The sequence below is a fragment of the Schistocerca gregaria genome, chromosome 4 (genome assembly GCF_023897955.1).
Source record: "Schistocerca gregaria isolate iqSchGreg1 chromosome 4, iqSchGreg1.2, whole genome shotgun sequence".
Taxonomy (NCBI): Eukaryota; Metazoa; Arthropoda; class Insecta; order Orthoptera; family Acrididae; genus Schistocerca; species Schistocerca gregaria.
In genome coordinates, this window is record NC_064923.1 from 486523463 (window position 1) to 486549810 (window position 26348).

Consider the following 26348-nt stretch of genomic DNA (forward strand, 5'->3'; position numbering starts at 1 on the left):
TCTCACTAACAAGTTGCCAGAGAGCAAAGAATATATCAACATATACACCTATTAACTGATGCTGTAGTGAATAATAACATCATACAGTTTTATTCAATAACCATAATCTCTTTATTATCTGGAGTACTGTAAATATATTTAAGGTCGTAACATAGCATGCACCTCAGTTGATTGACATACAACAATTATAAATTTTCGTATGAATTGCAGTCAATTCCTTAACTTTCAATTTGACATCAATAGTTTGCTTACATCTAGTCACATTTAGTACAAAATAACATTGAACATGCAAAAATCCTTGTTCGAGACACAGTCAGAAGTTACAATATACATCAAAAATGTTAAAAATTATTCTTTTAAGGAATCATGACCTCAGACACTAATGAACTTCCATTCTTATATCAAGTCTTAGCAGTTGACAGTTAGATTATGTACCTCCATTTTGAATAGCAGAAAGTAAAATGACAGTGTGCTGATTTGACCTACATGTTTTCCAGAAAGCTGCATTGAGATGATTTGTAGATTACAACACTGGTACTCTATGTTTTGCAAATGGTAGTAAAGCACATAAGCCTTAAGTTAATAAAATAGTGGTACCTAGGAAGAGTAAAGAAGCTTAGATTCTTAAATATGAAGTAATTACTATAAATCGAAATAAGAGCACTTAATTTTATTGTTTACTATTTTCCTTAGAAATAATTGCATGATTAAAAATCAATCGAAAACATAATTAGCCTGACGAAAAAGGGATAAAGTGGTCTGAACCTACAATGATGAGTTTAATTGTTATTTAACTTTTCAGGAGAATCATTTTACTTTAATGTCAAAATATTGGTTAAAGAGTCCACCATTACATTAATTCAAGCTCCAAAGTCAGTGTTGAGTGAGGCCTTGCAATTTAATGTTAGCATCCTCCTTGTGTTAAAGGAAAATATTATTCACACACGAATTAATTTGAGTAAGTATGTTAAGAAGACACTAGTACAAATTTATAAATTATTTTTGGAGCATTCTGTTGAATTTCAATTTTTGCTCCTGTGTACTTATAACATCTGTTTCAAAATAATATATGGTATCATTTACTGACATGTAATAGTCAATTCCTTGTTTCGAGCCACTGTTCAGTACTTTGTCTGCAATACAAGTCATTTGTTAAAGGCTATCAGTATACTCCTGCACAACAGTTCGGTAAGAAAGAGAAGTTCAAGGCTGGATCTTCTTCCCAATCAATAAAAATTCCTAGGTAAACCAATACTGAAAAATTTTGTTGTTGGAACCCAAAATAATTCTACATTTTTCTGCTACTCCTTTATACATATTCTTCATTATCCAAGACAGCTAGTTTCAACCTAGAAACAGACTAACAAACTTCAAAGAACATTGCATTAGAATTAAAATCATAGATGGATTTCTTAGAGGAGTGCACTTCAAATGAGGTTCTACTTATCTACACAAAAATTCATGTAGATATTATCACTGCATGACATTCCTCAGAGGAAGAAGGACTCGTACAATTTTTGTGCTCCATTTCAAGAGAGGAAAGTCTACAGCCAGTGTTCAGACTCAGTTGGAAAACATTATTACAATTATTTCATTAACATAGTTTTTCCAATACTTTAGTTTTGTGAGCTATATATTGCTTTCAGTCCTATCCATAATGTAAATATTATTTATAAAATATTAAGTATGGAGATAAGTAATACTGATAACATATATAATTTTTTTAGAAATGCATTTTATGAATTCGACTATCAATAAAAACTCAAGTGTAACAATGACAACAATAAAATAACATATAGAGCTTTATGATAACATTAAACTTCAGCTGCTATATCAATCCTCCAAGAATTAAAAGATATGCTTATTTTTATTAAGTCACAGGCAGAGATTTACAGTATGTTAATGCAGACAAAAACACTAACATCAATAACACTGAAATTTCTTTAGTAAATTCATACACTATGATACTTGTATATTATCAAAAGAAGTCACAGAGGGAATATGATAAACGAAATGAAATTTATTGCTTTGTTGCTTGAGAGCAGTGTGGCACCATATGATTTCAGTAGTAAGTTTATGCAGTTTTCTTCCCATTTTCATAGATATCCATATTGTGGCAGCTCATAAATTACTATTAGATGCTGTCAGAATCACGAAGTATTAATTTTGCACCATAAATCACTATCTTGAGAACATTCCACTATGTGCCCACAAAAAGGGCACAATATAGTTAACAAGCAATCCAAAACACTAAATTTTTATTTTAAAAACTGTGAAAAACTAATTCCCATTGTACATTGCTTGTACTTGAAGTACCTCAGGTGCACTTGAAGTTTGTTTGTTGAATCGAACACAGCTCCACACTGTATGGAGCTTGTGGAGGCAATGAGAGATGATCATCTGCTACTCGATTTAGCAAGTATCATCAGACTTGAGTATGTGTGTTAGTATGATATTCTTCATCGTCAAGGTAGTTTATCTGATTGGCTGGTGTGTAATACTGAAAAAAAGGAAACCGTGATGTGAAATTAAGTAATTCAAAATATCATAAAATGGCATAACAATAAATTGCATATTAATCATATAGGTCCAGTAGCCTTACAATCAAAGTAGGTTTGTTACATATCAGCCTACCACACTGTGAAGTTTACAAAACGTTAAGATATGCTAATAGAAAGTAGGATGAAACATGACAATTATATATTTGTCAGAGAATAACAAATGTCACAAAACTGTGTGCTCTGCCTGTGGTTTTGTCTCCTAGGAGTCCTGAGACGTAATTTCTCTGGTCTTTCGGAAGACTTTACAATTTAGTTTTTGCGACGTGTAGCAGAAATCAGCGAAAACAAATCGTGTTGATCACGTCTCACATACGACGCCCACAGTCGACAGAAGGTGTCCGTTTGTTTCGTGATACATACGAAATGATTTTTAAATCGTAATTTTCATGCCATTTGATGGGTCTGTTCCAGATTAGTCATGTATGATATTTGCTTTACCAATGTCTACAGACACAGAAAATAATAGGCACACCAGCAGCGACTGAGCAGCGCTGCTTCATGGTGGTAGCATTCAGTGTCAGCCAGGATACTGTTGTCTTTGCTGTAGTACAATTTTTTCTTCATATTTCTCTGTCCCTGTTAACACACATCAGTGAAAGGAATATCGCAAAAGACTGATTTAGGACTACTCTGTCGAAAGGTTACATTAAATTACACTTAAAAAATAATTAAATATTTCCTGTTAATCCTAATTATTTATTTTCATCTGCAAGTTGCCATTCAAAACTACAAATCTATATCTTAGGTTGTATGAACGAGAAGAATGTTCATTGCAGCAGTGATTTACTTTATGTCTTCAATTCCTAAAATAACGTTAGTGATTACAGAATCCCTAATGTCTGCATTTCAGTATTTTCTGGACAATGTAGCTTCATTTAAGTTGTACAGATACTTTTTTCCAAGCACCTAACTGTTTAGAATTTTTCCATATTAGGCAGTTTATTACTTTAACAGGTTTAAAGAGACTAGCATAAAAAACTTTATATAACCTAATAAAAATACCATTCCATTACTATAACTGATCATGTAATGGGCCATTAATAGGATTAGAGACAGTAGTTGTCTGTATTGTCTCATTATGCCTTACCACAGACATTTTTTCATTTATGATGAAAAATTGAAAGGAAGATATGAACATACAATGTTATGAAACAATATCAGCGAAAATTGTTAAGATATGTTTAACAAATAATGTGATGAGTGTACTGCGTAATAAACTGTTTACTTAGATATTTCTTATGTTTTTAGCTCCATTGCTATTTTCATTGATAATAAGCAAAAGCCCCAAAAGTAACTTCATTTGAATGCCTGACTCGAGCATCCTGCTATTCACCATAAATGAAGTGTAATAACATCGTCGTTCCCGAGTAGAGATGTGCTGAATCTTTATACTCGTAATTTAAACTTAACTGATTTTCCTATACGTCACTATTTGTTTGAATATGAGTTATTACTTTGTAATTGTTGTTAACATCCACAAATATTGACCATTGGCATAACATCCACAAAAGTTACGGTGTCATGAATGAAGTAATGTTGTGAAGTCTATTTAGTCGACAGGAAAATTTTAATGGATTTTCGTGTTTCTGATCCAACTGTCATTTCAGAAAACCTCAGTACTGATTATCTTCGTTAGATGATGTCACTGTTGTGGAATTACATACTAAAATTTCTGAGAAAAGTATCTTCAACCTATGAAATAATAATTTGCTAAATATGATCCAGAATATTTCCACAGTATTGATGAAGAGGTGGAGAAAATCAGTGCATCTGCATCTGCAGTCTACATGAACTTTAGTAAGTTACAAGTGCTGTATATTTCTAATACTAACAGATAACATTATTCCACTCAATTTTGGCCTGAACCAGCAACAGGGGTTCAGTCTTCCAAAAACGGATATAGTCTGTGTTGCAAATGTTTTATTAATAATGACGCAAATGGCGCAGTTAGCGCGTCTCCAGACTCTCTGGAACTAGCAGCAACAATGTTGTTACGTAACAGTTTATTCGTCAAGCTGTCTTGCACGTATCAATAGGATAGCTAAGCTAAAGGTGAGAAGTAAAGAGATTCACTTGCCTTTGGCAACGTAGACTGTATTAGTCAAACTTGAAAGCCACGGCATTAAAGCAACAAAAAAAATCGTCAAATATGGACAAAGCCTGATATGGCAAGTGAAAACCTCAAAGTCAAGTTGTAAAATCACAAAGTTGACAACAATTTAAATCTGCGTGAGCGCAGGATTATGAGCCATAAAAGGAACTCGGCAAACCATGCCAATTTGCATTGCAAAGATGGGTTAAAGATCGGAGCCACTTGTCACTGCGGTAAATAAATACTCCTATAGACAACGTCTATGCCGAATTGATTGTGCACACAGTAGATTGGCGTGGGAACGAAAGTTAGTATAAGCACTAAGTGGCGGCAAAAATAGTAAACAGAGATGGAAATAAAGTAAATGCTGAACACGGCCAATCAATCATAATGGGAAGAAATGAAAGTCCTCTTGAAAATTTCAAAGTGGGCGAATTAGTGGTAGCATCAAAAACTAATTATTACAGTGAACGGCCAACTATTAATATGAATCCAAATGGCAGTCTAAGTGACTAGAGAGAGTGTGGTGGGAGTGTGTGTGTGGGATGGGGTGTGTGTGTGTGGGGGGGGGGGGGGTTCACAGTGAAAAGGACAGGAGACGGTAAACATAGGGAGACAGGGGAGGGGAAAAAGGCTAATGGGACAATCGAATAGGAAGCCATAGTGATAGGAGACAAAGGCAGCAAAAGTGAGGAGCACGCCAAAGAACTTCTAAAAACAACGAAAACTATCAACACTTTGACAAAGCTAACATGAAAGTATTGCAGAAAATTTATTTGTTAGTCTTGCTTCTGCTTGATTTAAGCTGTAGGTTGGTTGAGAGGAACATCGTGTACAACGTCTTCCGTAACTTACAAAAAACGATGCCACCATAAATCCCACTAACCATAAACATAGTTTTATCTCATCTGTGATTGATCGTGCACTCATTGTCGTCTTTATCGCAAATTATTTACAGCGCCAATTAATTACCTTGAAGTACATAGCGCAATACAGTGGTTACAGACCCAATTTAGCAGATAACAAATTTCATTTGAAGTCAATGACTATGAAAAGCATAGCTGGTACTCGGAGTCTCCTTCCAAGTGTATCTACATCACCGAACCTTTTGTCAGCGACAAATCTTATGGAATCGCCAATCTCAAAGGCAATGGTGTTAAACTCTCCTTTCCTACCTGCGATCGAATGCAGTAGCAACCCATTCAGTATAAACTACTAGTCAAGGATTTCTTTTCCAACTCAGGATTCTATAGACTTACTTGACTCATTGTCTTCGAGCATAGATTGGACAAACAGGTCGCCTGGTTAAAATAGGGTTTCTTGGGAAGCTACCTTCTCACTGAAAACGACGCTGTGAAAAACTCTTCTTTCGCTGAATATCTTACGGCTAGTGGCCACTGTGAACCGACAATCGATTCTCTGATCCTACATGTAGCACCTGAAGGGGAAAAATTGGAAGAGTTCCAGATAACCAAATTCCCCAAGCTGTCGAAAAACTTAAGATTTGATTTTTAACTCATCACTAAAAACCATCTGTTTTATCATTGCATGACGTCAGCTTTCTCAAAATTTAGCTAGGTTTCTTCTTTCTTTGTAATTCTTGGGTCTGCTCCTTACTTTTTATGCCTTTGTGTCCTACCATCGTGGCTTTGTGTTCGATTTATCCCTTAACTCAAAAACTTTTAAGCATTTCTTCTTTAACCATTTTCGTCCCATCCACCTTCCAAATGTTACCATCTCTTTTTCGTTACCCTCTCAACCCCCGCCACCATTCCACGCCTCTATCTCCCTATTCATTCAGACTGACATTTCAATTCACTTTAATAGTTGGCAGTTAACAGTAATAGTTCATTTCTCTGTTACCACTTGATGTTTTAAGAATAATATTATTTTATCCTATTATTTGTAATTGGTCTGTTCGGCATTTACTTTATTTCAGCCTCTGTTTACCGTAAGCGCTGCCATTCGGCCTTTCTGTAAGTTTCGTTCTCACGTCAGTCTGCAGCGCGCCCCACACGCCTCAGCATATATGTGTCTACACCAGTATTTGTTTACCACTGTGATACATGGTTCCGATCGCTAACCTACCTTCGCACCGGTTATTAGAATATTTTTTTAGTTTCTTCAAAGGTTCCTAATCCCTCGCTCAAGCAGACTCAACTCGTTATTAATGTTTTAGTTTTACGCCTAAACTTAGACGTTTTCACTAGCCATACCTGGCTTTCCCTTTTCTATATCAGACAACTTTGGTTTAGGTTTAGCTACTCTGTTGACTGGCTGGATAGCTTGGCCTTTAAACGGCTATGTTATTAATTTCAGAGAATCCAAAGATGCGGTTACTGCGCTAAAAGCGTCATAATTAATAAACCACTTGAGACTAAGACTTTCCTGTTTTTAGAACTAATACAGATGCTGTAAATTGGTTGTATTAATCACTAAAAATTAATTAAAGCTAACCAAAATCATGAAAAATAATTAACTGTCTCATTTCAAGTGAGAGTCTTTGACCAAAGTGCTACTTCCTACGGTCCATAGCGCTTCCCCCAAGTTTTATTCGAGTTGCAGATACAAATAACTGAATCACATGTCTCTATATAAACATTAAGACAGGAGAAACGTAATGCTAGAACACCGTAAGATCCATAAGAAAGAGAACTTAAAGGAGAAATAGCGAATTTATGCTCTCGCTTAACATTAGTGTCTCAAGCCAGGTCAACATATTTATTAGCAGCTCTTCAGTTTCTGTCATGATACTTGCTATTTTTTTTTAACTTCTTACAGAAACTGTTACACTTTACATTCGGCTAAGCACTTGTTACACCAAACAGCACACCAATGACAAGAGAAATCATAGGGGACAGGAATTAGCCTAAATTGATGTTAACAATATAAAATCTTGGCAGTACTATAACTAATGATTTATCATGTCTCTGAGAGCTATCTTCACTTACTCTTCCATTATCAAATTCTCTTCCTCCTCCAACAGTTAGTCTCGCTTTCACCCTGAAGGCATCAGATAATGGAATCTGTAAATGAATCAGTTTTGTTGCAACAATTAGGTCTTTCATCTCGTACAAGCCTTATTTTGAACGAATTATGTCTAATAGGAAAAGGATACTTTATCTGTTGGAGAGTTTTATTCGTAATTAGGGAACAATACTTGTTTGTGTAAAATTCATGACTATATTCTGCTACAATGGCGGCAGGCAGGCAACTGCCGTAACGTTCGCACTGGGTTACGACGTTGCTGCTCTTATCACGAATTTTATTTACCACTACACACTAACACTATGGTTGACATTGTTATAGTGTTTGCCGTAATGTAACTCGTCCACTTGCTGGAGTTGACAATAAATAAATAGAAACATAATGAAAATACACAACAGTCATAGAGTTAACCATTTTCAAGTGGAGGTTTATTAAGATTACAATGGACACCAATGAAGAGAATGCAGAAATGCTACTCATTTATGGAGGATGTACATTAACGAAACAGTTATTGCAATAATGTTTCCATATTTTCAGTACTAGTGTATGGAGTACAGCATTTAAGTAGTTTTGAACGAAAATCTGTGTACATTAAAGCCAGTTGTTGATTAGAAACTGCATCATCATTCCTTTTAATGCTGTTGAAGGTAGGCGTGGTTTCCCTCAGGTAGAAGGGCTCCACAGATATCGGTATCCTGACAAAAACTCACCTTCAGACGGATGTTCTCTCGCCTTTTTTTGGTGTATCAGGTAAGGAGAAGTTTCGATCAAAGACAGTGTAACAGTCGTAGAATTAGCACAGGCGAAGCTACTGAGTGCCACAGTTCTCGATTCTGTTACAGACTTTTAACTTGAATGGTTGACTTAATGATCGGTATCCTTTTTCCTTGTGTTTCATTTGCTCACCATTAACTACAACACGTGGACAAGTTTATGGTACCCAGGATACCTTACACTGTCTTGTAGTACAGGAAAGTCAAGGATAGTTTGGTTCTATGTTTTTAATAACATTATGTTTATGTGAATGGTAGCTTATGATACGTTTCTGAAATGGGCTAGAGGAGAGGAAGCGGATTATCGGATAAGAAATACAGCCTACCATTTAAGAAAGACGTACTTTGCTACATGTCTCTATAATGAGTGAGTATACTGAAGAGGCAGTCATTATGATCAATATTACCCTGGTGTCTAAACAGCACTTTCTTCATCCATTTTTATTGTGACTTTGGGAGGTCAAAGTAAACGGACGCCCTCTATAATCATTTCCATTTTGTAATAGTGTATATAGCTATGTATAATCACAGGAAACGCTCTAAGAACACATAAACGTTACATTTGCAACTAACTGCGACATAATATCAACACTGATCGCTCACTAGTCGACATGTCTGAATAATAAAATCCTCAGAAATATGTATAAACATACACGGGATTGCAAATTGTGCTCTGATGATGAAATACTGAAAAGATACAGAGATGATTAATCATTTTAATAAGAATTTTGTAACCATATAAGTAAATATAAATGTAATGTTGCCAGAAATGTAATGAGCACTGAATACTTATATATAAACCGTGCTGGCCTTGTATTAACAATTAACACTGATGTGAATATCACATGATATTGTTACCTCACTGGTTCTACAGTGAAATATTCTGGGGGTCTCTTGATGGAAAATAGTTTATGGACAACTTGTAATAGTTACCCGTTTATTCCTTGAGATTAACTTTCAGAATTGTTACCTACTGAATACCATTTTAATTGTTAGCAATAGAGTGTGGCATATACTATAGCATATGCTTGATTTCTGGTGAAAATTTGATGAAATCTTCAAACATGTAAGGATATTTGTAGCCTTGTCTGCCAATCTGATTCAGTCAAGAGCGAGCCGAGGTAACGATATAACGGCACTCCCTTGAGTACTCTTAATCACAATGGTTTTTGTGATTCTGGAAATCTCATAAAGGTAATTTGTTTCTTATAACCTTTCCAGGCTACTAATCTAGTGAGATACGAATATGACCAAATTAGACACTTATACCAGATTCTTGCGATTTCATTCCGACAGTATAGTTGATCTGACGTGTATTCAGCTCCAGAACCACAAAATTGTCTTCAGATGCTGCAGAAAGATATTAACCATGTAGTATAGTTGTCTGAGAAGAGAACCAAAAGGTGTGATCATACACTAATTGCCATTAAAATTGCTACACCAAGAAGAAACGGAGATGATAAACGGGTATTCACTGGACAAATATTATAATAGAACTGACATGTGATTTCATTTTCACGGAATTTAGGTGCATAGATCCTCAGAAATCAGTACCCAGAACAACTACCTCTGGCCGTTATAACGGCCTCGATACGCCTGGGCATTGAGTCAAACAGAGCTCGGATGGGGTGTACAGGTACAGCTGCCCATGCAGCATCAACATGAGTTCATCTAGAGTAGTGACTGGCTTATTGTGACGAGCCAGTTGCTCGGCCACCATTGACCAGAAGTTTTAAATTGGTGAGAGATACGTAGAATGTGCTGGCCAGGGCAGCAGTCTAACATTTGCCGTATCTAGAAAGGCCAGTACACGACCTACAACATGAGGTCGTCCATTATCCTGCTGAAATGTAGGATTTCACAGGGATCGAATGAAGAGTAGAGACACGGGTCGTAACACATCTGAAATGTAACTTTCACTGTTCAAAGTGTCGTCAATGAGAACAAGAGGTGGCCGAGACGTCTAAGCAATGGCACCCATACCATCACGTCGGGTGATACGCCTGTATGGCGATGACGAAACACGCTTCCAATGTGCGTTCACCACGATGTCGCCAGACATAGATGCGACCATCATACTGCTTTAAACAGAACCTGGCTTCATCCGAAATAATAACATTTTGCCATTCGTGCACCTAGGTGCAAAAATGGTTCAAAAGGCTCTGAGCACTATGCGACTTAACTTCTGACGTCATCAGTCGCCTAGAACATAGAACTAATTAAACCTAAATAACGTAAGGACATCACACACATCCACGTCCGAGGCAGGATTCGAACCTGCGACTTCAGCGGTCGCTCGGTTCCAGACTGTAGCGCCCAGAGCGCACGGCCACTCTGGCAGGCGCAACTAGTTTCGTCGTTGAGCACACCATAGCAGCCGCTCCTGTCTGTGATGCAGCGTCGTGGGAAACCGCACCCATGGTCTCCGAGCTGGTAGTCCATGCTGCTGCAAACGTCGTCGAACTGTTCGCGCAGATGGTTGTTGTCTTGCAGACGTCTCCATTTGTTGACTCAGGGATCGAGACGTGGCTGCACGATCCGTTACAGCCATGCGGATTAGATTCATCTCCACTGCTAGTGATACGAGGCCGTTGGGATCCAGCACGGCGTTCCGTATTACCCCCCTGAACCCACCGATTCCATATTCTGGTAACAATCATAGGATCTCGACCAACGTAAGCCGGCATGTCGCGATACGATAAACCTCAACAGAGATAGGCTACAATGCGACCTTTATCAAAGTCTGAAACGTAACGGTACGCATTTCTCCTCCTTACACGAGACACCACAACAACGTTTCACCACGCAACGCCGGTCAACTGCTGTTTGTTTATGAGAAATCGGTTGGAAATTTTCCTCATGTCAGCACGTTGTAGGTGTCGCCACCGGCGCCAACCTTGTGTGAAAGCTCTGGAAAGCTAATCACAGATCTTCTTCCTGTCGGATAAATTTCGTGTCTGTAGCACGTCATCTTCGTGGTGTAACAATTTTAATGGCCATTAGTGTAAATAGAGTCTCAACAGTGCATCCAAAAGCAATGGGACAAAACTGAAATACACTCTGCAAAGCAATTAAAGGGTGATTTTTTTGAAACACTGTAATTGTCTTCCATAACGACGCACGAGTTTGAAAATTAACCCAAACATACCTACATCCTTCCTGTGTATTGGTGCAAAAGTGTGGCGTTTCGTGACGGAACCATCGGGCTCTGCAACTCTCCAAACAGCAAGGTATAGACACATGCAAAGATAAAAAATATGAAGCAGTAATGGGCACTGCTCAGAAGCTCATGTGGGGGGTAAGGTGGGTTAAGGATGTCACATTGAAACCAAATCGCACCACAATTCTTACAAACGCCATTGTGGACATATCACATAATGGGAACGTCTTCACACTCGCTCTTAGCCGTGTTTCACCACTTCCTTTTGATGCTTCTGCGCTGGGGATCAGAACCCCAACACTCAGCGCTGTTTTCTTATGGGTGGCTGAGATCAGCACCGCCGCTCAGTACATCTACATGCATCTACATGACTACTCTGCAATTCACATTTAAGTGCTTGGCAGAGGATTCATACAACCACAATCATACTATCTCTCTACTGTTCCACTCCCGAACAGCGAGCGGGAAAAACGAATACCTAAACCTTTCTGTTCGAGCTCTGATTTCTCTTATTTTATTTTGATGATCATTCCTACCTATGTAGGTTGGGCTCAACAAAATATTTTCGCATTCGGAAGAGAAAGTTGGTGACTGAAATTTTCTGAAAAGGTCTCGCCGCGACGAAAAACGTCTATGCTGTAATGACTTCCATCCCAACTCGTGTATCATATCTGCCACACTCTCTCCCCTATAACGTGATAATACAAAACGAGCTGCCCTTTTTTGCACCCTTTCGATTTCCTCCGTCAATCCCACCTGGTAAGGATCCCACACTGCGCAGCAATATTCTAACAGAGGACGAACGAGTGTAGTGTAAGCTGTCTCTTTAGTGTACTTGTTGCATCTTCTAAGTGTCCTGCCAATGAAACGCAACCTTTGGCTCGCCTTCCCGACAATATTATCTATGTGGTCCTTCCAACTGAAGTTGTTCGTAATTTTAACACCCAGGTACTTAGTTGAATTGACAGCCTTGAGAATTGTACTATTTATCGAGTAATCGAATTCCAACGGATTTCTTTTGGAACTCACGTGGATCATCTCACACTTTTCGTTATTTAGCGTCAACTGCCACCTGACACACCATACAGCAGTCTTTTCTAAATCGCTTTGCAACTGATACTGGTCTTCGGATCACCTTACTAGACGGTAAATTACAGCATCATCTGCGAACAGTCTAAGAGAACTGCTCAGATTGTCATCCCGGTAATTTATATAGATCAGGAACAGTAGAGGTCCCAGGACGCTTCCCTGGGGAACACCTGATATCACTTCAGTTTTACTCGATGATTTGCCGTCTATTACTACGAACTGCGACCTTCCTGACAGGAAATCACGAATCCAGTCGCACAACTGAGATGATACCCCATAGCTCCGCAGCTTGATTAGAAGTCGCTTATGAGGAACGGTGACAAAAGCTTTCCGGAAATCCAGAAATACGGAATCAACTTGAGATCCCCTGTCGATAGCGGCCATTACTTCGTGCGAATAAAGAGCTACTGCGTTGCACAAGAGCGATGTTTTCTGAAGCCATGCTGATTACGTGTCAATAGATCGTTCCCTTCGAGGTGATTCATAATGTTTGAATACAGTATATGCTCCAAAACCCTACTGCAAACCGACGTCAATGATATAGGTCTGTAGTTAAATGGATTACTCCTAGTACCCTTCTTGAACACTGGTGCGATCTGCGCAATTTTCCAATCTGTAGGTACAGATCTACCGGTGAGCGAGCGGTTGTATATGAGTGCTAAGTAGGGAGCTATAGTATCAGCGTAATCTGAAAGGAACCTAATCGGTATACAATCTGGACCTGAAGACTTGCCCGTATCAAGCGATTTGAGTTGCTTCGCAACCCCTAAGGTATCTACTTCTAAGAAACTCATGCTAGCAGATGTTCGTGTTTCAAATTCTGGAATATTCCATTCGTCTTCCCTGGTGAAGGAATTTCGGAAAACTGCGTTCAATAACTCCGCTTTAGCGGCACAGTCGTCGATAACAGTACCATCGGCACTGCGCAGCGAAGGTATTGACTGCGTCTTGCCGCTTGTGTACTTTACATACGACCAGAATTTCTTCGGATTTTCTACCAAATTTCGAGACAATGTTTCGTTGTGGAACCTATTAAAGGCATCTCGCATCGAAGTACGTGCCAAATTTCGCGCGTCTGTAAATTTTAGCCCAGCTTCGGGATTTCGCGTTTTTCTGAACTTCGCATGCTTTTTCCGTTGCCTCTGCAACAGCGTGCGGACCTTTTTTGTGTACCACGTGGGATCCGTTCCATCTCTTACCAATTTATGAGGTATGAGTATCTCAATTGCTGTTGCTACTATATCTTTGAATTTGAGCCACATCTCGTCTACATTCGCATAGTCAGTTCGGAAGGAATGGAAATTGTCTTTTAGGAAGGCTTCTAGTGGCACTTGATCCGCTTTTTTAAATAAAATTATTTTGCGTTTGTTTCTAATGGATTTGGAAGAAATGGTATTGAGCCTAGCTACAATGACCTTGTGATCACTAATCCCTGTATCAGTCATGATGCTCTCTATCAGCTCTGGATTGTTTGTGGCTAAAAGGTCAAGTGTGTTTTCGCAACCATTTACAATTCGCGTGGGTTCGTGGACTAACTGCTCGAAATAATTTTCGGAGAAAGCATTTAGGACAATCTCGGAAGACGTTTTCTGCCTACGACCGGTTTTGAACAAGTATTTTTGCCAACATACCGAGGGTAGGCTGAAGTCCCCACCAACTATAACCGTATGAGTGGGATATTTATTTGTTACGAGACTCAAACTTTCTCTGAACTGTTCCGCAACTGTATCATCGGAGTCTGGGGGTCGGTAGAAGGAGCCAATTATTAACTTAATTCGGCTGTTAACTATAACCTCCACCCATACCAATTCGGACGGAGTATCTACTTCGACTTCACTACAAGATAAACCACTACTGACAGACACAGACACTCCACCACCAATTCTGCCTAATCTATCTTTCCTTAACACCATCTGAGACTTCGTAAAAATTTCTGCAGAACTTATTTCAGGCTTTAGCCAGCTTTCTGTACCTATAACGATATCAGCTTCTGTGCTTTCTATTAGCGCTTGAAGCTCAGGGACTTTTCCAGCGCAACTACAACAATTTGCAACTATAATTCCGACTGTTCCTTGATCCAAGCACGTCCTGTAATTGCCAAGCACCCTTTGACATTGCAGCCCATCCCGCACTATACTTCGGGAGGTGGCATAAAGGGCAACAGGAAAAACAACCCTTCCCTTAAGCCGCCCGCTGTGGCGGAACGGTTCTAGGCGCTTCAGTCTGGAAGCGCGCGACCGCTACGGTAGCAGATACGAATCCTGCCTCGAGCTTGGATGTGTGTGATATCATTAGATTACTTAGGTTTCAGTTGTTCTAAGTTCTAGGGGACTGATGACCTCAGATGTTAAGTCCCATAGTGCTCAGAGCCATTTGAAGTATTTTAACCTTCTCTTCATGCATGCATTTTGCGGTCTGAAATTACAGTTGGCAAAGTAATGAAACGGGATCGCGTTCTTGGCACCGTTTGACACTGCTGACACCCCTGAACAATTCAACACTTTTCTAAAGAAATCGCGGGCCAGCAACGCCATTGTGCGTGATCTGGACCATGATTTCCTTAGACAAGGGTTGAATAGTTGTCAAATGTTGCCAAGAACGTCATCCTGTTTTCTTCACACTTCCAACTGTCATTTTCGGCCCAAAACGAGTGGAAATCAACTGCCGAAAGGAAGGGGTGGTTTGATTTACGCCCTTTCTGCTATCCTCTGAGGTCTTTCCCTGTCGATGCTGAGCTGCAGTGTCTCAAACGTTACCCTCAGCCATCCATAGAACAACAGCGTGATTTCAATGTAGTGCGTCGTCGGTCTGACCCCCACCGTAGGGACTTCGAAATAAGTAGTGAAATGGAGGTAAGAGGAGGTGTGACGACTTTCCCATAGTGTAACATGTCCTCGGTATCTTTGAGTAGAAGTGCGGAGAAATTTTGTGCCAACGTGACATTATTAGCCCACCTTACATCTCACATAAGCTTCTAAACTCTGGCCTCTGTTTCGCATGTGCCGGTGCCTCGATCTTTGAAGAGTAACCGAGCCCGAGGGTGACGTACAGGGCGTCACGCTTTTGCACAATTACAGAGGAACTTTGTAAGCGCTTTCGAGCCAAATTTAGAACTTCTGCTTTTCAATGGGAGCCAAATACGGGCTTTAGAAACGGTGTATTGAGCAGTGTCTGTGCCCCTCCTTATTTATACTAATCTGTGGGAAAACTAATCTAAAATGTCTGCTTTCAAAGTTAATCCACTTCACTAAAAGTAGATGAGAACAAATGTTAGTCCCTCCATTTTCACGTGGCGCTCCTACGTTTCCTGTTATATGGTGAGTAACGTGACAGACTTGTGGTGTCGGCTAAATGTAGAAGCCGGTTATATTTTCGAAGATATTTACTGCCTTGAATTTCGATGTCTTACGGTGTTTCTCGATACTTTAGTAATGTTTTCCTTTATTAATACAGCAAGCTCCCGACCCGCCCAGGTAGCAGCGCGCGTTAGCACGCCGCTTCCGGGATTGGGGGAGTCGCGGCTGCCCCGGATCGAATACTCCTGGCGGATTTGCGACGATGATCGGTGTACTCGACAGCCCGCTCGTAGGTTCCACTCGGTATTCCACATCCGACTAGGTGGATTCCCGTGTTCCACCTCTGTTAAGCTATTTATAAATAAGTTTCGCACGCTTTCCCATGGAGTAGTAGTAGAGGCAGACATATTGGGCTCCACAAATTCTGTCCGAGAGGGAGGGGGAGGGGGTTGGGGGGCAGTAGACGTCAGGAAGACGTCCAGGCACCCACAATCACTAACAATGTGACATTGTCAAACCCAGATTAATAAGGCAAACGAATAAACAAACGCGATAAAAAAGCAAGATCCCGATTAGCCTGTTCGCCTGAGGGAAAAAGCCAGAAGTATGCTTAATCTGACTCACGGTTTACCATTTATGATGAAACTGGTCAAAGATACTCTATATTCTCTATTAAGCAACAAAGTGCGTAGCACTCGTAACAACACGACCCTGTATCAAAATCTTACATTGATATTTATAATGTGGGTACTATTTACAGAGCATTGATATATTCATCAACAGAAAATTAATGTATATGAATTATTATAACACAAATGATGTGTTTCAAAATTGCCGTGCACTTTTAGCGCTTATTTGTGTAAATGGTTAAATTAGCAGTTAGAATAATAATTACAAATACTAATGTTTTGTTATTGTAAAGTATGGCAAGATCAAGTTAAAAATGAGTTGCAAGAGAAACATTTTCTCTTAAAACGAAACATTATGTTGTTGTTGTTGTAGTCTTCAGTCCTGAGACTGCTTTGATGCAGCTCTCCATGCTACTCTATCCCGTGCTAGCTTCTTCATCTCCCAGTACCTACTGTAACTTACATCCTTCTGAATCTGCTTAGTGTATTCATCCCTTGGTCTCTCTCTACGATTTTTACCCTCCACACTGCCCTCCAATGCTAAATTAGTGATCCCTTGATGTCTCAGAACATGTCCTACCAACCGATCCCTTCATCTTGTGAAGTTGTGCCACAAACTCCTCTTCTCCCCAATTCTGTTCAATACCTCCGCATTAGTTATGTGAACTACCCATCTGTTCTTCAGCATTCTTCTGTTGTACCACATTTCCAAAGCTTCTATTCTGTTCTTGTCCAAACTATTTATCGTCCATGTTTCACTTCCATATATGGCTACACTCCATACAGATACTTTCAGAAATGACTTCCTCACACTTAAATAAATACTCGATGTTAACAAATTTCTCTTATTCAGAAACGCTTTATTGCCATTGCCAGACTACATTTTATATCCTCTCTACTTCGACCATCATCAGTTATTTTGCTCCCCAAATAGCAAAACTCATTTCCTAATCTAATTCCCTCAGCATCACCCGACTTGATTCGACTACATTCCATTATCCTCGTTCTGCTTTTGTTGATGTTCATCTTATATCCTCCTTTCAAGACACTATCCACTCCGTTCTACTGCTCTTCCAAGTCCTTTGCTGTCTCTGACAGAATTACGATGTCATCGGCGAACCTCAACATTTTTATTTCTTCTCCATGGATTTTAATACCTACTCCGAATTTTTCTTTTGTTTCCTTCACTGCTTGCTCAATATACAGATTGAATAACATCGGGGAGAAACTACAACCCTGTCTCACTCCCTTCCCAACCACGGCTTCCCTTTCATGTCCCTCGACTCTTATAACTGCCATCTGGTTTCTGTACAAATTGTAAATAGCCTTTCGCTCCATGTATTTTACCCCTGCCACCTTTAGAATTTGAAAGAGAGTATTCCAGTCAACATTGTCAAAAGCTCTCTCTAAGTCTACAAATGCTAGAAACGTAGGTTTGCCTTTCCTTAATCTTTCTTCTAAGATAAGTCGTAAGGTCAGTATTGCCTCACGTGTTCCAGTATTTCTAGGGAATCAAAACTGATCTTCCCCGTGGTCGGCTTCTACCAGTTTTTCCATTCGCCTGTAAAGAATTCGTGTTATATTCAGCAGTTGTGGCTTATTAAACTGATTGTTCGGTAATTTTCACATCTGTCAACACCTGGTATCTTTGGGATTGGAATTATTATATTCTTCTTGATGTCGTAGGGTATTTCGCCTGTTTCATACATATTGCTCACCAGATGGTTGAGTTTTGTCAGGACTGGCTCTCCCAAGGCCGTCAGTAGTTCTAATGGAATGTTGTCTACTCCGGGGGCCTTGTTTCGACTCAGGTCTTTCAGTGCTCTGTCAAATTTTTCACGCAGTATCGTATCTCCAATTTCATCTTCATCTACATCCTCTTCCATTTCCATGATATTGTCCACAAGTACATCGCACTTGTATAGACCCTCTATATACTCCTTCCACCTTTAAGCTTTTCCTTCTTTGCTTAGAACTGGGTTTCCATCTGAGCTCTTGATGTTCATGCAAGTGGGTCTCTTTTCTCCAAAGGTCTCATTAATTTTCCTGTAGGCAGTATCTATCTTACACCTAGTGAGATAAGCCTCTACATCCTTACATTTGTCCTCTAGCCATCCGTGCTTAGCCATTTTGCATTTCGTGTCGATCTCATTTTTTAGACGATTGTATACCTTTTTGCCTGCTTCATTTACTGCATTTTTATATTTTCTCCTTTCATCAATTAAATTCAATATACCATCTGTTACCCAAGGATTTCTAGCAGCCCTCGTCTTTTTACCTACTTGATCCTCTGCTGCCTTCACTACTTCATCCCTGAAAGCCCTCCATTCTTCTTGTACTGTATTTCTTTCCCCCATTCCTGTCAACTTTTCCTTTATGCTCTCCCTGAAACTCTGCACAACCTCTGGTGCTTTCAGTTTATCTAGGTCCCATCTCCTTAATTTTCCACCTTTTTGCAGTTTCTTCAGTTTTAATCTACAATTCATAACCAATCGATTGTGGTGATAGTCCACATCTGCCCCTGGAAATGTCTTACAATTTAAAACCTGGTTCCTAAATCTTTGTCTTACCATTATATAATCTATTTGATACCTTTTAGTATCTCCAGGGTTCTTCCATGTATACAACCTTCTTTCATGATTCTTAAACCAAGTGTTAGCTATGATTAAGTTGTGCTCTGTGCAAAATTCTACCTGGCGGCTCCCTCTTTCTTTTCTCAGCCCCAATCCATATTCACCTCCTATGTTTCCTCCTCTCCCTTTTCCTACACTCGAATTGCAGTCACCCATGACTATTAAATTTTCGGCTCCCTTCACTATCTGAATAATTTCTTTCATTTGATCATACATATCTTAAATTTCTTCGTCATCTGCTGAGCTAGCTGGCATATAAACTTGTACTACTGTAGTAGGTGTGGGCTTCGTATCTATCTGAGCCACAATAATGCGTTCACTATTCTGTTTGTAGTAGCTTACCCGCATTCCTATTTTGCTATTCATTATTAAATCTACTCCCGCATTACCCGTATTTGATTTTGTATTAATAACCCTGTATTCGCCTGACCAAAAGTCTTGTTCATCCTGCCACCGAAATTCACTAATTCCCACTATATCTAATTTTAACCTAACCATTTTCCTTTTTAAATTTTCTAAGCTACCTGCCCGATTAAGGGATCTGACATTCCACGTTCCGATCCGTAGAACGTCAATTTTCTTTCTCTTGATAACGACATCCTCTTGAGTAGTCCACGCCCGGAGATCCGAATGGGGGACTATTTTACCTCCGGAATATTTTACCCAAGAAGACGCCATCATCATTTAATCATACAGTAAAGCTGCATGCCGTCGGGAAAAATGACGGCCGTAGTTTCCCCTTGCTTTCAGCCGTTCGCAGTACCAGCACAGCAAGGCCGTTTTGGTTATTGTTACAAGGCCAGATCAGTCAGTCATCCAGACTGTTGCCCTTGCAACTACTGAAAATGCTGCTGCCCCTCTTCAGGAACCACACGTTTGTCGGGCCTCTCAACAGATAACCCTCCGTTGTGTTTGTACCTATGGTACGGCTATCTGTATCGCTGAGGCACGCAAGCCTCCCCACCAACGGCCAGGTCCATGGTTCATGGGGGGACTACGACGACGAGGACGACGACGACGATACATTATAGTTATTGGAATAGTTTTACAATAGAATATTGGTGATGTTATGTTCTTGGCCGGAAAACTATTATTACGCCAGACATATTCTTGTAAAAAGTCATTAATAATACACGGAAAGTTCATATCGAAGCCTGCATCGTTTCACTGTAAAAACGTACAAAGTAATTATAAAACTAAGGTATAATTTTCCAATCGGAAGCATAATAGACATCAGAAGAAATATATGTGAACAATGACATCAAGATGGAATGGACGGCAAGCAGATGTTAAGTAAGGCAGAGCTATTTTCACGAACGTCATGTGCGGCTGATCCCGGCAGAGGTTCGAGTCCTCCCTCGGGCATGGGTCTGTGTGTTTGTCCTTAGGATAATTTAAGTTGAGTAGTGTGTAAGCTTGGGTACTGATGACCTTAGCAGTTAAGTCACATAAGATTTCACACACATTTTAATATTTTTGAACGAACGTCAATTTCTAATTTATGGGCATTCTAATCACTTGCTATTATTTGTTGTGAAGATTTGACGAAATGTACAAAAAACTAAATCACAGAACAATTTTTTGGGGCTTTACTAACTCGTAATCTTCAACTTAATAAACTAATAAGCAGGTTAGAGATCATTAGCCATAGCCACGCCGTCACTTAATGTGGCGTTTAAAGTTATAATAGTCATTATTTTCATACTGTTACTCCTATGGACGATCTTATGAAAAAATTTCTAGTTTCGAAAAGGTAATGAGGAAATCATCCACGACTGTTTAAACAGTGTTGTCTGCGATTTGGGATTCGAGAAGATAGGGGCGACATCGTTATAGTAAACAAAGTGTGTTATCTAGAGGAAGACAGCGAAGACGAGACGGTGGAGGCACTGAAACGCACACACCTGCACTTTAATGCACTGATCTATTATTAATCTATGCAATCCAAGATTAATATGACTATACTGATGTTTTGGCTATACACTAAATAACGCTGTTGTCAGGCAGAAAGTGGACTCGTGTTTTCCAAAGGTGAACTAAAAGCAAGTGATACAAAGTACAGCGTGTCGTAAGGGTAATTTTGCAACTAACATGTCATTTTAAGGAGAGTAATGCATAATGAATTCAATGGACTTTCAAATGTGACTTCTAGCATGTTTTCCAAACACAATAAACAGCAGTTTTGTATTTTAAAATATCCGTGTTTCTAGGTTATCAACCCCGTGTCAGTCCACTTTAAACCAGATAATCGGAAGCTTGCTGTATATTTAATTCTCCCGAATACCTGACAGATAACCGGTGTAAGTGTATTAATACATTCTTACGTTAATTGCATGAGGTATAGGCTTTCAGACGTCCTTTCTTTTCAAACAGTCGAAGCTCAAGACAAATTGCCACAATACTGAAATTTTCTGAGATATGCTGAAAGGTAGTTCGTTGAAACTAAATTTGGAAACTTTCTTGAAAGTTACAAGTTGTACAGGATTCCTGCAGTCATACTGATTTTATTCACAACCTGCACAAAGCAAGTAGGATATCTCAAACTGTCGATGTGCAATTTTTGGTACATATTGTGTCTCTGATCATATAAGAAGGAGTAAAAGACATTATTAGCTCTTCTAGATAGTAGGTTATTGTTACTGTAAAGGGCCTAGAAATTGCTTTAAATATTGTACACCTTTTCAACAATTTCGTACCGTTTCTAGTCAGAAGAGTGTTCTACTTTTCCCTTTTCTCTTACGTAGTTAAGCAAAAATAAAGTACTGCATGTACTCGATAGAGTGCGGTAAAGCTAAGAGCTAGCCAGACCAACATCAACTCCTTGCTTGCATACTGCATGGCATGGCCACTAAGGCTACGGAATCTGTATACTGAGTGAGCTAAGGCCAACATGTTAGGACATAGAGCATGGGCACTAAATTTAAAAGATGACATTTACTAATGGCTGTTATCATTGAATATTCAGAGTACTTTAAAATGAACACAAAAAGTCTTGGGTCACGTCCTCCATAAACAGCCGTTTTCAATCTACCCCAGGCATGTTCGATAGGGTTCATGTCTGGAGAAGATGCTGGCCACTCTTGTCGTGCGATGTCGTTGTCCTGAAGGAAGTCATTCACATGATGTGCAAGAACGGACCGCGAATTGTCGGCCATGAAGATTAATGCCTTGCCAATATGCTGCCGATATGGATGCACTATCTGTCGGAGGATGGCACTGAGGTATCGTACAGCAGTTACGGCGCCTCCCATGACCACCAGCGGCATACATTGGTCCCGCATAATGCCACCCCTAAACAGCAGGGAACCTCTCCCTTGCTGCACCCGCTGGAAGTGTGTTTAAGGGGTTCAGCGTAACCGGATAGCCTTTAAACACGTCTCAGACGATTATCTGGTTGAAGGCATGTACGACACTCATCGGTGAAGCGAACGATACCAATCCTGAGCGGTCCATTCGGCATGTTGTTGGGCCCATCTGTACCGCACTGCAAGGTGTCGTGGTAGCAAAGATTGACCTTGCCATGGACATTGGGATTGAACTTGCGCATCATTCAGTTTATTGCGCACAGTTTGAGTCGTAACCCGACGTCCTGCGGCTGCACGAATAGTATTATTCAACATGGCGTCGTTGCTGTCAGGGTTCCTTCGAGCCATAATCGGTAGGCAGCGATCTTCTACTGCAATAGTAGCCCTTGGGAGGCCTGAGCGAGGTATGTCATCTACCCTTCCTCTCTCTGTCTGTATTTCCTCCATGTTCGAACAACATTACTTTGGTTCACTCCTAGACCCCTGTACACTTCCCTTTCTGAGAGCCCTGCCTGGCACAAAGTAACAATGCGGACGTGATCGAACCGCGGTATTGACCGTCTACGCATGGTTTAACTACAGACAACGTGAACCGTGTACCTCCTTGCTGGTGGAATGACTGAAACTGATCGGCTGTCGGATCCCTTCCGTCTAATTGGCGCTGTTCATGCTTAGTTGTTTACATCTTTGTGTAGGTTTAGGGACATCTCTGAACAGTCAAAGGGACTATGTCTGTGGTACAATATCCACAGTCAAAGTCTGAGATCTTGGAACTGGGGTGATGAAAAACTTTTTTTGATGTGCGTATACAGGAGTTCAGTTTATATGACACTTTATACGAACATGCTGCCAGAAATCGAAAAAATATTTGATAACATACAAATTGTATAGTGAAGGAAAAAGTGGTCTATCTCTTCCGGATCTATCCCTCCCGGACTTGACCTACCTGACCAAATTTTGGAACTCTGTTCATCGCCGAAATGATACTTTTATCAAGTCCAGAAGCGGTGTTACGCAATATTGTGATATTCTCCTATCCGGAGTGGACTGAGGGGAGGGAGGAGTGATTAATTTCTAGACCTGTATGGCTATATGTACATTAGTTGGGATGTTTCGTTTGATTCTTTAACAGATTTGAGCCGAGTATATTAAGCAATCTATGAAACTTTTATAGGTAAACATGTTTTTAGAATCAATGAATGTATAACACAAATATATTAAGTAATGCAAAAAAAGACAGATTTAAAAATTGTCTTACTCACGGAGATCGCTTAATAATTTACTTAACTGATAACGTCGTTTCAGCTGCTGTTATCATCAGATATTAATTAAGATTAAAAGAATGCAACAATGAAAAATGATTTAATACATTATTAGATTTTATAGATTAATTTATTAGGAGTGCCCAGATCATCTCTGTGTGATATGAGGTTTTGTTTCTCTCAAATTCAGTAAACATATGTTTCGAATAAATTACCATTATCGTGTGACGTATGTATTATATTATCTAGGAAGATCGGAATATATATATTCGTTGGCAACTGTATTTTGACTGTGGTTCTCTGTTTGTTGAATTAAGATAGTAATAAATTTAGTATGACATTAATTTGACAGTTTTAGATCTACAATGTCGTATATATACGTTTAATCGAAACAGATCTTTAGTGAAAGTGAAAGATACATTCTTGTAGATATGTCACTTGCTGACTTATACTACGTTGCAGGCCCTATGGGATACAAAATTTATTGATTGACGCTGAATGTTGCTTTAGAAGTTGAAGTTTTGGTATGCGACCTTCCAAAAATTTTTACCTTTCCTGGTTTTCCTCTTTTGTAGCCTGATAATATATAGAAACCTGTTTCCCTAATTATAAATCTCATGAGGACGCTAGCCGAAACGACATTACAGGTAAGGCAATATATTAACCGATGAATACCGTTTTATTTGCAAAATATTCACAATGACAGCAGACTATTTCTGGAAACTTATTTCCTTTATGAATTACTCACGGAGATTTTTGACGGCCAGCTTGTGTAGGATCACTCACCTTGGCACGGGAAGCCTCCACGTGTGATTTGTAGCAGAATTCGAGCAGGGCTACAGCCATCGCGAGCAGCAATCCACTGACCAAGATGTAGAAGATGCCGGCAACGTTACTCAAGGAAAGCTCACTGCGGGACGTGTCCTGCAGGCAGACAGCAGTTGTTATGGCATTGGCGGATTAGTACGCAAAGTACCAGCCTTCTCTCGATATTTATTTTGTGATATATGTTCGTCAGGCATAGACGCTGAAGATAACCCATAATTTTAAGGAGAATGAAAGAAATCCTTGGATGACACACAACTGTAAAAAGTGATATATTGCTATACTGGAAACATACATCTGGTACACTGGTATACTGGAAAATTACATGTAAAAGAACAATCTTCGCCTACTTGTTAACTGTAAAGTAGGTTTATAAAATTGGGACTTAACATTTATCTATTTGGTAAGCCTAGTCTCCACCAAACAAATTTCGTATGCCATTCAGGGGCATTTTCTAAGTATTTTGGCATATGTGTTCCAGTCTCTCCAGCGATCTGTTAAAGAGTATTAGTGTATTTTTTATTTATTCTTCACAATTACAGCCTATTATCTAAGAGGCTAAATATGCCATTGAGTTCATGCAACTATGCTTAAAAAATCAAGTTTTTTTATTTTTTATTTTACAAGCTAGCAGTTTTGAAACAGAAATTTGTCCATGTAATAGTTTTCCGTATTTTTGGCTGGATTCAAATGTCGCTTTGCCACCTCTCAGACATTTCATGTTATTCGACAGAATGTCAGACAATTATGTTCTTGTGTACTGAATTCCTTTCTGAGCCACTGGCAGCCTCAATAATGGGTGATAAAGTTCACTTTTTCTCTAATGTTGTAGGTATTGAGATCACTGTTCCTGTTAAATAGTGACGGATTGTTTATGATGAATGTAATTTGCGAGTATATGTATCGTAGTGGTGTAGCGAAATGGCTAACTTCTTGAAGATGTATTTGCATGACGACTGCGAGAGAATATCACGTATTATTCTTACTGCTCGCTGTTGTGCAATCACTGTTTTCTTTTCAAGTGGTGAATTACCTAAAAAAATACGCAATGGTGTGTAAATAGACAAAATATGTCAGAAGGCTGATTCTTTTATTATTAAGACTAGCAATTATACGAAGAGCGGAAGTTACTGAACTCAATTGTTTGAGAAACTCTATAATACGTTTATTCTAGTTCAAGTTTTCATCATTATGGACAACGAAAAATTGCGAACATTCTACCGTATTTTCTGACTCCTGTTCACGTGCTACATCCATTGTTGGCATGACTCTATTTATGGTAGAGAACTCAATGTAGTGCGTTCTTTTCAAATTTAGGGAGAGTCCATTTTCAGAAAACCATTTGACAATTCTTTGAAAAAATTCATTAACAGACTCGTCTGTTACTTTTACTCTAATGGGAGTTGGTGTAACACAAGAATATTCTGAACAAATTACCTATTCTGCTCACTGAATGTTGAGTGGAAAGTTATTCTAATATTCAAGGGATAGAACTGGACCTAAAACTAGTACTGTTTCTCCTGGGTGGACTTGAGTTTAAAAAAATGTAAACTAAATAATACGTTAAATTTTATAAATAGTCGACAAATACGCCAAAGAAGAAGAGATATAACTACAATGGGCATGTTATTCCATGGAGTCTTGCGCTTCTATGCAGGATATCTTTTCTTTTTCATTAGCTTATCTTATCTGCTTGGATTAGGACCTAAGAGGACTTTCATGTGTTAAGCTCATC

The 26348-nt window shown here is 39.3% G+C and overlaps 1 protein-coding gene across 2 annotated transcripts in view; it reads right to left on the reverse strand.

The window, feature by feature from the left end:
• Window positions 1-2054: 2054 nt before the first annotated feature.
• Window positions 2055-26348, reverse strand: part of LOC126267265 (glutamate receptor 1-like) — a 1125091-nt gene continuing 1100797 nt past the window's right edge. The window contains exons 17-19 of one of the 2 annotated variants that reach the window (XM_049972330.1): window positions 24575-24712; window positions 7605-7679; window positions 2055-2500 (exon numbers count right to left, since the gene is read on the reverse strand). In XM_049972330.1, the coding sequence (XP_049828287.1) occupies window positions 2426-2500; window positions 7605-7679; window positions 24575-24712 (288 nt within the window). In that variant the 3' untranslated portion in view covers window positions 2055-2425. The remainder of the gene's footprint in view (window positions 2501-7604; window positions 7680-24574; window positions 24713-26348) is intronic. The other variant, XM_049972331.1, reaches the window with a different exon arrangement.